The sequence below is a fragment of the Anser anser genome (genome assembly GCF_964211835.1).
Source record: "Anser anser genome assembly, chromosome: 29".
Taxonomy (NCBI): domain Eukaryota; kingdom Metazoa; phylum Chordata; class Aves; order Anseriformes; family Anatidae; genus Anser; species Anser anser.
In genome coordinates this window covers 1,009,899-1,023,037 of record NC_139750.1, presented here as the reverse complement: position 1 = coordinate 1,023,037, position 13,139 = coordinate 1,009,899, and the positions used below count along the sequence as shown (strand labels likewise).

At 53.7% G+C, this 13,139-nt stretch overlaps 1 protein-coding gene across 1 annotated transcript; it reads left to right on the top strand.

Moving 5' to 3' along the window:
- Positions 1-5,661: 5,661 nt before the first annotated feature.
- Positions 5,662-6,870, top strand: LOC310887886 (olfactory receptor 14C36-like). The gene has a single exon (XM_083814063.1). It carries the CDS (start codon positions 5,878-5,880, stop codon positions 6,571-6,573), a length of 696 nt encoding a protein of 231 aa, XP_083670189.1. The 5' UTR covers positions 5,662-5,877; the 3' UTR covers positions 6,574-6,870.
- Positions 6,871-13,139: the final 6,269 nt, after the last annotated feature.

Here is a 13,139-nt window from a genome sequence, read left to right as displayed (position 1 = left end):
CTCCTAATACCATACCTACAAAACACCCCCTTCTTGGGCCAGAGTCTGCTCAGGTAGAAGTGAGCTGGTTGTGATCCTTCAAGCCCATGGCACTGCTGCTGGACTCCCAGCCTCTCTGACACACAGCAGCCAGTTCTGTGCCACTCCTGTGGGGTGCTGGGGCAGGAGGGACCTTGCAGGCAGTGTTCCAGCCCCGTGCCTGTTTGTGGTCTCTCAGCTCCTTGTGCACAGTGAAGATCATGCTCACGTCCAGAAGCCATGTGCCTGAAGCTGGCCTAGAAGACACTCAGGGGAAGCGCTCTCCCAGCCCCCGCCCCAGCCCCCGCCCCAGCCCCAGCTGGCGGTGCTGCTCTGCAGAGCGAGGGGGCTGTGGTGCCCGGGGCACAGGGGCACTCTGCACGGCCGTGCTGGTCAGGTTGGGAGGCAGACCCAGCTCATGGGGTCACTGCCATTGCCCCGGGGCTGCAAGGAATCACTCGCCAGACTCCTTTCCTGGGGCTGCTGCGTGCCCTGGGGCTGCAGAGCTCTCCTCAGCCTGCTCACACCAGATTGAGCACTTGAGCTCTGGTCAGTCCACCTTGGACAGGCTCACGCTCTGCGGTTGTCTCCCAGCCTCATATAGCCCCTGCAGATCACCTGGGCTCTCCTGGAAGCTCCTGGCTCCCTCCAGGAAAAAATATAACAAACAACAACAAAAAACCCTCATATGCCATCAGCACCATCATGTTCTGTGGAGCCCGAGTGTCTAGGAATTAGAAATAATCATCAGCTGCATGGCCACTATCAACTAACAGGGAACTTGTGAACCAGCCCCAGATCCCTAAACTCCATGCTGGGACTCTGCTCTCACCACACCAAGCCCATCTGGAAAGCAGCAAAGCACAGAGCCTCTTTGGAGTCTCTTCCTTGGACTTGTTCTTGACAGCAACTTTGCAGGAAAGCCTCAGCCTTCAGGCAGTGCCCGGAGGAGATCCCCTCTTAGGAGGGAAGTGCTGCAGCAAGTGGAGGCCAGCTGTGCCACTGCCGTGCCCACTGCCTGTCCCTGCCTGCAGTCCCAGCACAGCCCCACAGCAGCGCTGGCACCAAGCTACAGGAGCAGCCGGGCCTGACCCCACCAGCAGGGCTCAGCACGAGAGGGCGGCAGTGGCAAGAGAGCAGCTCTGCAGGCACCAAGCGCTGCTGCTCCCTGGCCGTGCTGCTGGGATGGGACTCTTTTCCTCAGCACCCCTGCACACGGGCACTGCCCCTGCAGATCCAGACCAGGTCTCAGAGGAAGGACGTCAGACAAAGAAGGCAGTGCAGGCTCCTTTCTTTTGTTTATATTCACAGAGAGCCTGGCTCGTTGTGTGAAGAGTCTTTGAGCTATGCTCAACAAGTAGATAATGAAATGGAAATGGGAAGAATAATACAATTTTAATGTGCAAAATTAGCCAAATTAAAAATAAGGAAACATTGTAATAAGTATACACACACACACAGACACACATAATATTGAGCGTTCCTATAATAATTGATATTATCACAGAACCACAAAATCATCTAGGCTGTAAGAGACCTCCAAGACCACCTAGCCCAACCTATGACCTAACACAAGTCCTACACTAAACCATATCACTAAGCTCTACATCAGAACGACTTTTTAAGACCTCCATGGATGGTGACGCAACCACCTCCCTGGGCAGCCCATTCCAATGCCTAACAACCTTTTCAGTAAAGAAGTTCTTCCTAACATCCAACCTAAACCTCCTCTGGCGCAACTTTCACCCATTCCCCCTCGTCCTGTCACCAGGCACGTGGGAAAATAGACCAACTCCCACCTTGCTACAGCCTCCTTTAAGGTACCTATAGAAAGAGATAAGGTCGCCCCTGAGCCTCCACCAGGCCAAACAACCCCAGCTCCCTCAGCCGCTCCTCACAAGACTTGTTCTCCAGACCCCTCAACAGATTCGTTGCCTTTCTCTGGTCTCGCTCGAGCACCTCCATGTCCCTCCTCTAGTGAGGGGACCAAAACTGAACACAGTACTCAAGGGGCGGCCTCATCAGAGCCGAGTACAGGGGGACAATCACTTCCCTAGTCCTGCTGGCCACGCTGCTTCTGATACAAGTCAGGACGCTGTTGGCCTTCTTGGCCACCTGAGCACACTGCTGGCTCATATTCAGCCGACTATGAACCAATACTCCCAGATCCTTCTCTGCCAGGCAACTTTCCAACCACTCATCTCCCAGCCTGTAGCGCTGCTTGGGGTTGTTGTGCCCCAAGTGCAGGACCCAGAACTTGGCCTTGTTGAAGTTCATACAGTTGGCCTCAGCCCTTTTTGTCCAGCCTATCCAGATCCTCCTGCAGAGCCTTCCTACCTTCGAGCAGATACACATGCACCTAACCTGTTGTCGTCTTCAAACTTACTGAGGGTGCACTCAATCCCCTCATCCAGATCATCGATAACGATATTAAAGAGAACTGGCCCTAAAACTGAGCCCTGGAGGACTCCACTTGTGACCGGCCTCCAACTGCTGGTCACTAGTGGAGTCCTTCATTCACCACAACACTTTGGGGCCAGCTACCCAGCCAGTTTCTAACCCAAAGAAGCGTACACCAGCCCAAGCCAAGAACAGCCAATTTCTTCAGGAGAATGCTGTGGGAAAAGGTGTCAAAAGCCTTACTGAAGTCAAGGTAGACCACATCCACAGCCTTTCCATCATCCACTAAGCGCGTCACTTTGTCATAGAAGGAGATCAGGTTTGTCAAGCAGGACCTGCCTTTCATAAACCCATGCTGACTGGGCCTGATCGCATGGTTGCCCTGCAAGTGCCACTTGATGACACTCTAGATAACCTGTTCCATGAGCTTCCCTAGTACTGAAGTGAAACTAAGAGGCCTATAGTTTCCCAGGTCCACTCTCCAACCCTCATTGTAGATTGGCACCATGTTTGCTAGCCGCCAGTCGACTGGGACCTCCCCTGATAGCCAGGACCGCTGATAAATGATGGAAAGTGGCTTGGCCAGCTCTTCCGCCACTTCTCTCAGTACCCTCGGGTGGATTCCATCCATCCCCACAGATTTGCTTACATCTAAGTGCTTTAGCAGGTCGCCAAACATTTCCTCTTGGATTATGAGAGCCACATTCTGCTCCCCATCCACTTCCACCAGCTCAGGGGTCTGGGTAGCCAGAGAACAACTGCTCTTTCTCCTAAAGACTGAGGCAAAGAAGACATTAAGCACCTCAGCCTTCTACTCATCTCTGGACACTAAGTTTCCCTCTGCCTCCAGTAAAGGATGGAGATTCTCCTTAGTCCTCCTTTTTGTGTTTATGTATTATCCACGCCGGGTCATCTTTGGGCACGTGGGGACAGACTGCTCCTGAGCCATTAAGATTTCCTTCTTGAAGAGTGCCCAGCCTTGCTGGACTCCTCTGCCCTTCAGAACTGCCTCTTAAGGGACTCTGCCAACCAGAGTCCTGATCGATGGAAAGTCTGCCCTCCGGAAGTCCAAGACAGCAGTTTTACTGATCCCCCTCCTGACTTCTCCAAGGATAGAGAACTCTACCATTTCAGGGTCACTCTGCCCAAGACAGCTCCCGACCACCACATCTCCCACCAGTCCTTCCCTGTTTGTGAACAAAAAGTCTAGCTGGGCACCGTCCCGGTAGGTTCAGTAATCAGCTTTGTCAGGAAGCTATCTTCCACACTCTCCAGAAACCTCCTAGACTACTTCTTCTGAGCTGCACTGTATTTCCAGCAGATACCTGGGAAGTTGAGGTGCCCCACGAGAACAAGTTCTGGCAATTGTGCAACTTCTGCCAGCTGCTTGTAGAATGCCTCATCTGTCTCTTCATCCTGGTTTGGAGGTCTATAAGATATCCCCACCAGGATGCCTTCCTTCTTGGCCTTCCCGCTGACCCAAACCCATAGGGACTCAACATTATCATTCCCAGACTCGAGTTCTACAACATCAAAACACTCTCTAATATAGAGAGCCACACCACCACCCCTTCTGTGCTGCCTGTCCCTTCTGAAGAGCCTACAGCCAGTCATTGCAGCACTCCAGTCATGGGAGTGGTCCCAACATGATTCAGTGATGGCAACCAGGTCATAGCTCACCTTTTATTTCTTTGCTATTGAGCAATGGTTACAGCTATATTATATTGGACATGCAATAGTAAAATCTCTATGGCCCAGAGGAATTTGGCATGTCAAATGTCAGTCAAATGTCACTCTGGCATCTCCAATGTCACCAGGGGTCTGCATCTGACCAGCTCCCTCCTGGCCTCTGTCTCCATTCAATGTGCTGGGAGCTGAGACAAGCAGCTGACATACAGCTGCCTGATTTGTGCCCACATGAAGCAAGACAAGAGGAATCCCAACTCCTGTGGGCTGCTGTGAGGCATGGGAGAGGCAGCTAAACCCCCTTGTAGCCTCTGGACTGCAAACAAGTATGAGATGCCTGGTTTGACTCAGCTGAAATCCCTCAGCAGGGGGAGGGAGATCCTTGGGTGGGTGTTCTGCCTGAAACCAGGACCTGGAACAGTGATCCTTGGACATCATACCTCTTCTGAAATGAGGAAGGGCAGTGGTCCCTCTCCAGTGGAGTGAAGAAACATAAATGATTACTTCAGTCTGTTTCAAAGTTGATTCCCCTGGAGGCCCAGGGACTTGTCAAGAGCTCCCTGTGCTGCTGAGCTGGACAGGGCTCCTGGGCCCAAGGGGAGCTCCTGGCAAGCGGACAGCACTGCAGAGAGACAGCTCTGCCCACGAGCAGCTCCTCTGCACAGCGCAGCAGGGCTGGGGGCACTGCCTGCAGGGGACAAGGGCGGCTGGGAGAAGGGAGGGAGATGTTAAAGGCAGTGTGGAGGGGGGCTGCTGAGAGCTCAGTGCGGGAGAAATCTTCCCAGCCCTGAACAGGGTAAGTCTCTGGCTGCAAGGCAACACAGCAGTTGTTCCTGGTGCCATCTCCTGATTTACTGGCAAATCCTACAGCCTCTGAGATCTTTCAGGAGGACTCTCATGGTTTCTTTGGAGAAGAGGAGAATGACAAGCTCCAGAGCAGGGATTATCTGCCATAAATGTCCTCCTCCTAAGTCTTCTCTTTCACTTTCCTGCCCTGAAGGGCTCTCAGGACAGGTCAGAGCTGCTCCTTAGACAATGAACACAGGAATATGTCCCAGAAAAGTGTCCTGGGACAGGAGGTGTCTGCAGGGCAGAGCTGAGCACACAGCAGGTGGGACAGGGTCTGTCAGCAATGTCAGGGAGGAGATGTGGGGACAGGGAAGCTGCTGCCTGGAAGACCAAGGGAGGGGGGATTCTGCACTCCCTGCCAGGCCTGCAGCAACCCCCTGCTCTCCTCTGACACCCAGCACAGCCTCTGCCTTCAGGGGCTTTAGGGTATGAGCCACCTCCTTCTCAGCTGGACCTCCAGAAGAGGAGAGGAGCCTGAGTCTTGCAAGGTGATACACAATGAGGAGGCTAAGAGTACCTGCCCTGCAGTGTCACTTCTCTAGGCGGCATGCAAGCTTGGTAGAGTGAAGGCTTCACTGCATGCAGTCTGCTTTTCCTTCTGTCAGCTGGTTGGAGCATTGTGGTACTCTCTCTTATTTCTCCACATGTGTGTGGTTCTCCTACTGTCTTTGTCTAGGGTGCAGGTGGGTGTAAGCTTCTGTTCTGAACTGCACTGCTGGTGAACAATGTGCCCAAACTCCATTCTACACTGTCAGGCACACTGTCATTCACTTGGGAGGGTTGTTGAATGAGGTGACTCATTCTTCATTCCACACAGGGAATAGTAGTGTCTCTGAAGGAGGACTGGGTTTTGCTCAGAAAAGTCTGCCGAACTTCTCACTTTTTTCTTCTCCTAGAGCAGGTCTGCATGCCCCCAGGCAGCAAATGTCCAACAGCAGCTTCCCCACAGAGTTCCTCCTCCTGCCATTCACAGACACCTGTGAGCTGCAGCTCCTGCACTTCGGGCTCTTCCTGGGCATCTACCTGGCTGCCCTCCTGGGCAACGGCCTCATCCTCACAGCTATAGCCTGCGACCACCGCCTCCACACCCCCATGTACTTCTTCCTCCTCAACCTCGCCCTCCTCGACCTGGGCACTATTACCACCACTGTCCCTAAAGCCATGGCCAATTCCCTGTGGGACACCAGGGCCATCTCCTACTTGGAATGTGCTGCACAAGTCTTTCTCTTTTTCTTTTTCATCTCAGCAGAGTTTTCTCTTCTCACCATCATGTCCTATGACCGCTACATTGCCATCTGCAAACCCCTGCACTACAGGACAATAATGACCAGCAGAACTTGTGTCAACGTGGCAGCAGCTGCCTGGGGCAGTACTTTTCTCTATGCTGTGCTGCACACTACCAATACCTTTTCCCTCCCCCTCTGCCAAGGCAATTCCCTGGACCAGTTCTTCTGTGAAATTCCCCAGATCCTCAAGCTCTCCTGCTCAGATGCCTACCTCAGAGAAGTTGGGCTTATTGTGGCTAGTGTCTGTTTAGCATCTGGGTGTTTTGTTTTCCTTGTGCTTTCTTACGTGCAGATCTTCAGGGCTGTGCTGAGGATTGCCTCTGAGCAGGGATAGCACAAAGCCTTTTCCACATGCCTCCCTCACCTGGCCGTGGTCTTCCTATTCATCAGCACTGCCTTTTTTGCATACCTGAAGCCCCCCTCTATGTCCTCCTCCTCCCTGAATCTTTTGCTGGCAGTTCTGTACTCGGTGATGCCTCCAGCAGTGAACCCTCTCATCTACAGCATGAGGAACAAGGAGCTCAAGGATGTAGTGTGGAAAGTGATGACTGGAGGTTTTTCAGATGGAATAAACTGCCAGTCTTCTCAATGTTAACTTTATAAAGACCCAGAAATGTTTTTTTTTTTGTTTTTTTTTTTTTTGTTTTTTTTTTTTTTTACTTTGCCTTACATCTCATAGTGTTTCCCACAAAGAAATGTCATTGTTCATACCTTATTACATTGTATGTACCTGTCTAATGTGACTCCAAGGCTTTGTATAAATGGTGGGTCAGGCTTTCTGTGTATTTTAATAAAAGAAAGGACAATGCATTGACTCACTTGCCTGATATGCTTCCTAGTATACCTGTGGTGGAGCTTCAGGAGCACGTGACAGTGTGCAGGAGAAGGCACAGCAGCTCTGTCAGGGTGCACCTGTGATTGTTCCCTGGTTTTGTCCAGCACCCACAGTGATGGTGAATTCACCTGCCTCTGTCCACAATATGCGAGAGGGCTGATGGCAGGCAGGCGTCTGTCTGGAGCGAAGCGGGAGCTTCCAGGAGAGGTCAACAGTTCAGCAGGGACAGTGTGTGCCAGGGAGTCAGTAGAGCGTGCAGCCCATAGAGCACGGGCATGTCCCAGGTGGAGCCACCCAGAGATAAGGTGTTAAATCTGGGAGGGAACAGGCAAAGATGATCTCTGCAGCTTCAGGAAACACAGTAGGCATAGGGAAAACAGTCTGATGAACTGGTTGTTATACCTCTGGTGAAATTTCATAGACTGGATATAGTGAAAAACAGCTCCCGACATTGGAAATGAGTTGGACTTGATGATCCTTGTGGGTCCTTTCCAGCTCAGACTATTCCATGAGTCTCTGATTCTGAAGAAGGCCGGCTATCTGTGTGCACCCTCCATAGCCAAAGAACCACTTGTGTGGGAGGCAGTCAGTGGCAGTGCCCCCCACCAGCTGGCTCTGCCTTCCCAGCCTGACCAGCACGGCCCTGCAGAGTGCCCCCACGGCCCCGCGCACCACAGCCCCCTCGCTCTGCAGAGCAGCACCACCAGCTCGGGGGCTGTGGGCAGCATGGGCAGGGGCTGCAGGAATGGCTGCTCAGGCCAGCCCAGATGTGGTGGGCTGGGGCAAGGCTATGTGGGACATGGGGTGTCCCGGGAGCAGAGCAGGGCTCTGTGTGTGTGCGGTGGTGCTGCCTGAGGAGCCCCAGGGCCAGCAGTGTGGTGCTGTGCTGTGTCTCAGAGTGGGGCTGGCCTGGGGGGCTGCAGGGTTTTTGGGGTAAGAGGGTGGGGGCTGAATCTGAGTGAGCCCAATTCCAGAAGCCATTCCCAAGGGTTGCCATCAATTCTTTCAGGACAGACAATTTCCTAAGGTCATTTACTTTTGAGGCTACAGTCCCTTTTTCAGCCTTTACTATAATTTTATGCAAAGTTCTCAACATTTTTCTAAAATGCACATTCAGTGCTTGATTCACTTTTTTGCACAGAGGTGGCCATTCCCTTCAGAATGCGCTGGAGTTGCTAAAGGCTGTATGAAGAAAAGTGAGCCTGGACATGTAGGAGTCCTTCTGAAGCATGAGCTGGTTGGCAGGCAGAGTACCTGAGGGGTTGTGCAGGGCATCCCCTGCACCCACTGCTCCTGGGTGGGCTGGGAAGAGGCCTCCTGAGCACAATAGCTCCTTGTAGCCCTGTGGATGCTGGCTGTGAGGTCACTTCTGTCCCAGCACCTGACTGGCCAACAGCAGAGAGGCAGAGCCTCTGAGGTCATAAAGGCCATCAGGAAGCTGCCCCCAACACGGTGACACATTTGGGGAGGCCAGAGGGAAGCTGGGTGAATAAAGGTGGGAAATCTGGTGGAGAGAATAGGGTCCTGGATAACAGTAAGGAAAGATTTGGAAGAGGTGAGAGGGGTTCAGGTAAGGCTGTTGCTTCTGCAACACTCACTAGGAAAATATTCATGTTATGTCTATATTTCTAACTAGTAATGCGAAAATCTAGTGTTACCCTTAATGCACTCTCTCACCATGAAAGGCATCCATTGCTCTAATCCCCAACCTCATTTCCTACCTTGAAGTCAAACCCCAAACACATTACTTGTTACCATTAGTCACAGAGTCATAGAATCATAAAAACACAGGGTTGGAAAGAACCTACAAGATCATCTAGTCCAACCATCCTCCTATCACCAATACTACCCCCTAAGCTACTAAATCTTATCTCGTAACACCTGGTCCAGGCGCTTCTTGAACGCTGCCAGGGATGGTGACTCCACCACCTCCCTGGGCAGGCCTTTCCAGTGCCTGACCACTCTTTGAGAGAAAAAGTTTTTCCTGATTTCTAATTTAAATCTCCCAAAGCGCAACTTCTGGCCATTTCCTCGAGTCCTATCATTAGTTATCTGAGAGAAGAGGCCGACCCCCTCCTCATCACAACCTCCCTTCAGGAAGCTGTAGAGTGCAATGAGGTCTCCCCTGAGCCTCCTCTTCTCCAGACTAAACAATCCCAGCTCCCTCAGCCGCTCCTCATGGGACTTGTGCTCCAGACCTCTCACCAGTTTTGTTGACCTTCTCTGGACACTCTCCAGCGTCTCAATGTCCTTCTCGTAGTGAGGGGCCCAAAACTGAACACAGTACTCCAGGTGCGGCCTCACCACAGCTGAGTACAGGGGGATGATCACCTCCCAGCTCCTGCTGGCTACACTATTTCTAATACAGGCCAGGATACCATTGACCTTCTTGGCCACCTAAGCACACTGCCAGCTCATGTTCAGCCGAGCATCGATCAACACTCCCAAGTCCTTTTCCTCTTCACAATCTTCTAGCCACTCTGTCCCAAGCCTATAGCGTTGCATGGGGTTGTTGTGGCCAAAGTGCAGGACCCGGTGCTTGGCCTTGTTAAACCTCATCCCATTAGCTTCATCCCAGCGTATACTGATCCCTCTGAAGGGCCACCCTACCCTCGGGCAGATCGACACTACCTCCCAACCTGGTGTCGTCCGCAAACTTACTGAGGGTACACTCAATCCCCTCATCTAGGTCATCAATAATGATATTAAACAAGATAGGCCCCAGTACCAACCCATGGGGGACGCGACTTGTAACGGGACGCCAGCTGGACTTAACTCCATTAACCACAACTCGCTGGGCATGGCCCTCCAGCTAGTTCTTTACCCAGAGAAGAATATACCTGTCGAGGCCACGGGCAGCCAGTTTCCCCAGGAGAATACTGTGGGCGACCATGTCAAAGGCTTTGCTGAAGTCTAAGTAGACTACATCAACAGCCCTTCCCTCATCTACCAGTCTGGTCTTACGATCATATAACAGACCCCCACCAAGATGTCACCCCTACAGGCCTTTCCCCTCATTCTTATCCATTTACACTCAACTTTACCATTCCCAACCCCAAGCTCTTCAACATCAAAACACTCTTTAATATAAAGAGCCACACCATCACCCTTCCTTCCTTGTCAATCCCTTCTGAAGATCTTGTAGCCGTCTATCACAGTACCCCAGTCGTGGGAGTGATCCCACCATGCTTCATTACAGCAACTAGGTCAGAGTTAGCCTGTCTCACAATCCCTTCCAGCTCCTCCTGTTTGTTGCCCATGCTGCATTCATTGGTGTAGATGCACTTCAGATGAGACATCTGCCTCACCCCCAGCTTCAGCATTGTTCCCCCAGGCACTTCTCTGGTGATCCCTGTTTTATCCCCTTCCCCCGTCATAGCTAAAGCTCTCTGGATGAGTCCTGCTAGCTCCTGTGCTAGGATTCATTTCCCCCTTGAAACTCTTTGAATCTCTATGGTTCTACTTAGAGACGCTCATATGCAGATGAGTTTTGCATTTGAGACCAAAACAGTGTTGTTAACGGATGAGTGTTTCACTTACTGCTGAACCATATCAATGGGTTCTCCATCCCTCATACTGCCCCCCACGACATGTAGGTTGGGGGTATGCAGGACAATGTAATGGGACGCAGCCAGGACAGCGGCCCCAAAGGGATTAAATAGATGCTCCAATACGTGTTCCAGCCCACCACCCCACTACCAAAAGCACCTCCCAGCCTGCAGCAGAGGAGCCTGCTGGGGAAGAGCTGGAGGGCTGTGGGGACCCACCAGCAGGAGCTGGGAGGGCAGTTTGGGTGCCAAGTCCTGCCCAAGGGTCCAAACTTTCTCCCCGTTCAGCTCCTGTAAGAGAGGTATCTCCGCTTGTGGGTGCTGGACAGGCATCCTTGGGCTCCATGGGGGCCCAAGGCAGCAGAGGGTGGGCACTGCCAGTGAGTGCCTCATGGGGCTTCATAGAGATCCACTTTGTCTGGAAGCTGCCTGTGGCTGGCAGGACGGAAATGTCTCTGTCAGCAGGAATAGTGTCCAGGGACCAGGGCCTCTGGCAGCCCCACAGCCAGATACTGATCCTGCTGGCCCTAAGATGTGACCCTCCCCAACCGCTCTGTTTCTGAGCTCTGCTTCCCTTCATCAGCCTCAGGGAGACGCCCCGACACATTGGCAGGGAAGCACTGGATCTAGGGGAAAGCCCCCAGAGGGTTTTAATATGAGGAAATACCAACACACAGCATAAAAACAGGGGAATACCAAGAGGGGAAATACCCATGTGTGTCTGCTGCCTGCTGGAAAAGGGAGACCGTTCCCTGGCGCTCACGGCTCTCCCAGTGGCACTGAGCTCTCCTCCCTCCCGGCTGCACCCAGCTGCTCGGCAGGGCTGGGCTCTGCTGGCCTGGGGCTCTGGGACCCTTGTGCATGGGGCTCCGGTGTCACATCCTTTCCCATGTCGTGGGGACATGCCAGGGACACCTCTTCAGCATCATCATAGCCCATGGTCCTCAGGAGAGGGTATGAGATATCTCCCTCAGCTCCAGGGGCCCCAGTACTTCTCTGGGAGCGCAGGCTTCCTCCTGTAAGCATCAAGGTAGGCTACTGTGGTTGGGCCTGTGGGGAGCCCTTTGGGGCTGTACATCACCTTCCTCGTCCTCGCCAGCTCTGAGACATTCGGCCCATTCTCCCAGCCCCCAGGAAATCTCCCAGGACAGGTTCCCCTTGCTGGGAGATCAGGCTCTCAATACTTCATAGATTCTCCTAGCCCTGGGGTTGGTACCTAGGAAGTGGCAGTGCTGCATTGCCCTCTCACCTGTGGCTGCATCCCTGGGCTCATCTCCCTCCTCTGGAATCCCAGGCACATCCCAGTCCCCCTGCCCAGGGACAGGATCCTCCCCAGGGTCAGAAACTTCCCGGGCATCATCATAGCCATCTGCTGGGTCACCTCTGGGCAGTACAAGGACATCTGAAAGGAGAGGGCAGGTGGTGGCAGTGAGAAGAGACGTCCTGCAGAGCAGAGGATGGGAGAGTGTGCAGGGACACAGGGCTGACACGCTGCTGGTGTCAGGCCACAGCAGAGCCTTCATCCTTCCAGCTCTGATGATAGCACTCAGCGGCACTGCTGTCTGTCTGTCTGCAGGGAGGAGAGATGGAGCCCTTCCTCTCCTTCCCCCTCCAACCCCTGGGTCTGGCCCCAGACCATCCTCCTCCTCACTGTGCCTGAGGTAGGGCTGCAGCTGGGTCAGGGAATCCTCTGAAAAGGAGCTTGCAGAGAGCTGCAGCGGGTGCTGTGGGCTGAGCCCTGCTGCCCTCATTGGTGGTCAGCACTGCTGGGGATGGGCACCAACAGAGCTGGGGCTGAATGGGGAGGAGACCAGTTCCCTTGGGACGAGGTACTTCTTGGAGAGGCTCCTAGAGCTGCCTTGGGACAGTCTCTTTGCTCAGCCCTTGGCTGTTCCCTGGGTGCAGGGCCAGGCAGAGGGGGGCTGTCCCCTCTGGGATGGGCAGAGCTGGTGGGGAAGAAGTTCCTCGGTGGGGCCCAGCACCTGGATGCTCTCCCACAGACCTCACGGCCCAACCATTTCAGGAACCATGAGCAGGAGCTGCAGGGCACAGCCCTGGTCTGGGGCAGGGAGAAAGGGCCCTGCAGATGTGCCCCCGCAGGGACCTGCACCCACCTGAGAGACTGAACCTCGGCTGCTTCTCCCACGCCAGGCTGTAAGCGATCTCCTCGTACACGGCCTCAGGGAAGGGCTCCCCAGCTCTCCCGGAGCCTGGGGACAGAGGCAGGGCTGGTCTGGGGATGGGCAGAGAGGGACAGGACCCTGCTGGACTCCCCCAGTCCTATTCCCTGGACCAGCACAGGGCTGTCCTCACAGCACGGCCCCACTGTGTTGTGTTGGCACTGCGGCCACAACCCCAGGGAGGGCAGCATCCCCATGGAGATGGTCTGGGGCAGCGTCAGCCTCACACCATCCCTTTGGAGACAGCCCTTGTGCCCCTTTGGTCTCTGGGTCATGTCCCAGTGCAGACCCTGCACCAGCTCCCGCATTTCCCCTCCCCATGGAGCTGCTCCGTCTC

Coding starts and splice junctions, on each gene's coding strand:
- LOC310887886 (XM_083814063.1), top strand. CDS start 5,878: ATGTCCAACAGCAGCTTCCCCACAGAGTTCCTCCTCCTGCCATTCACA.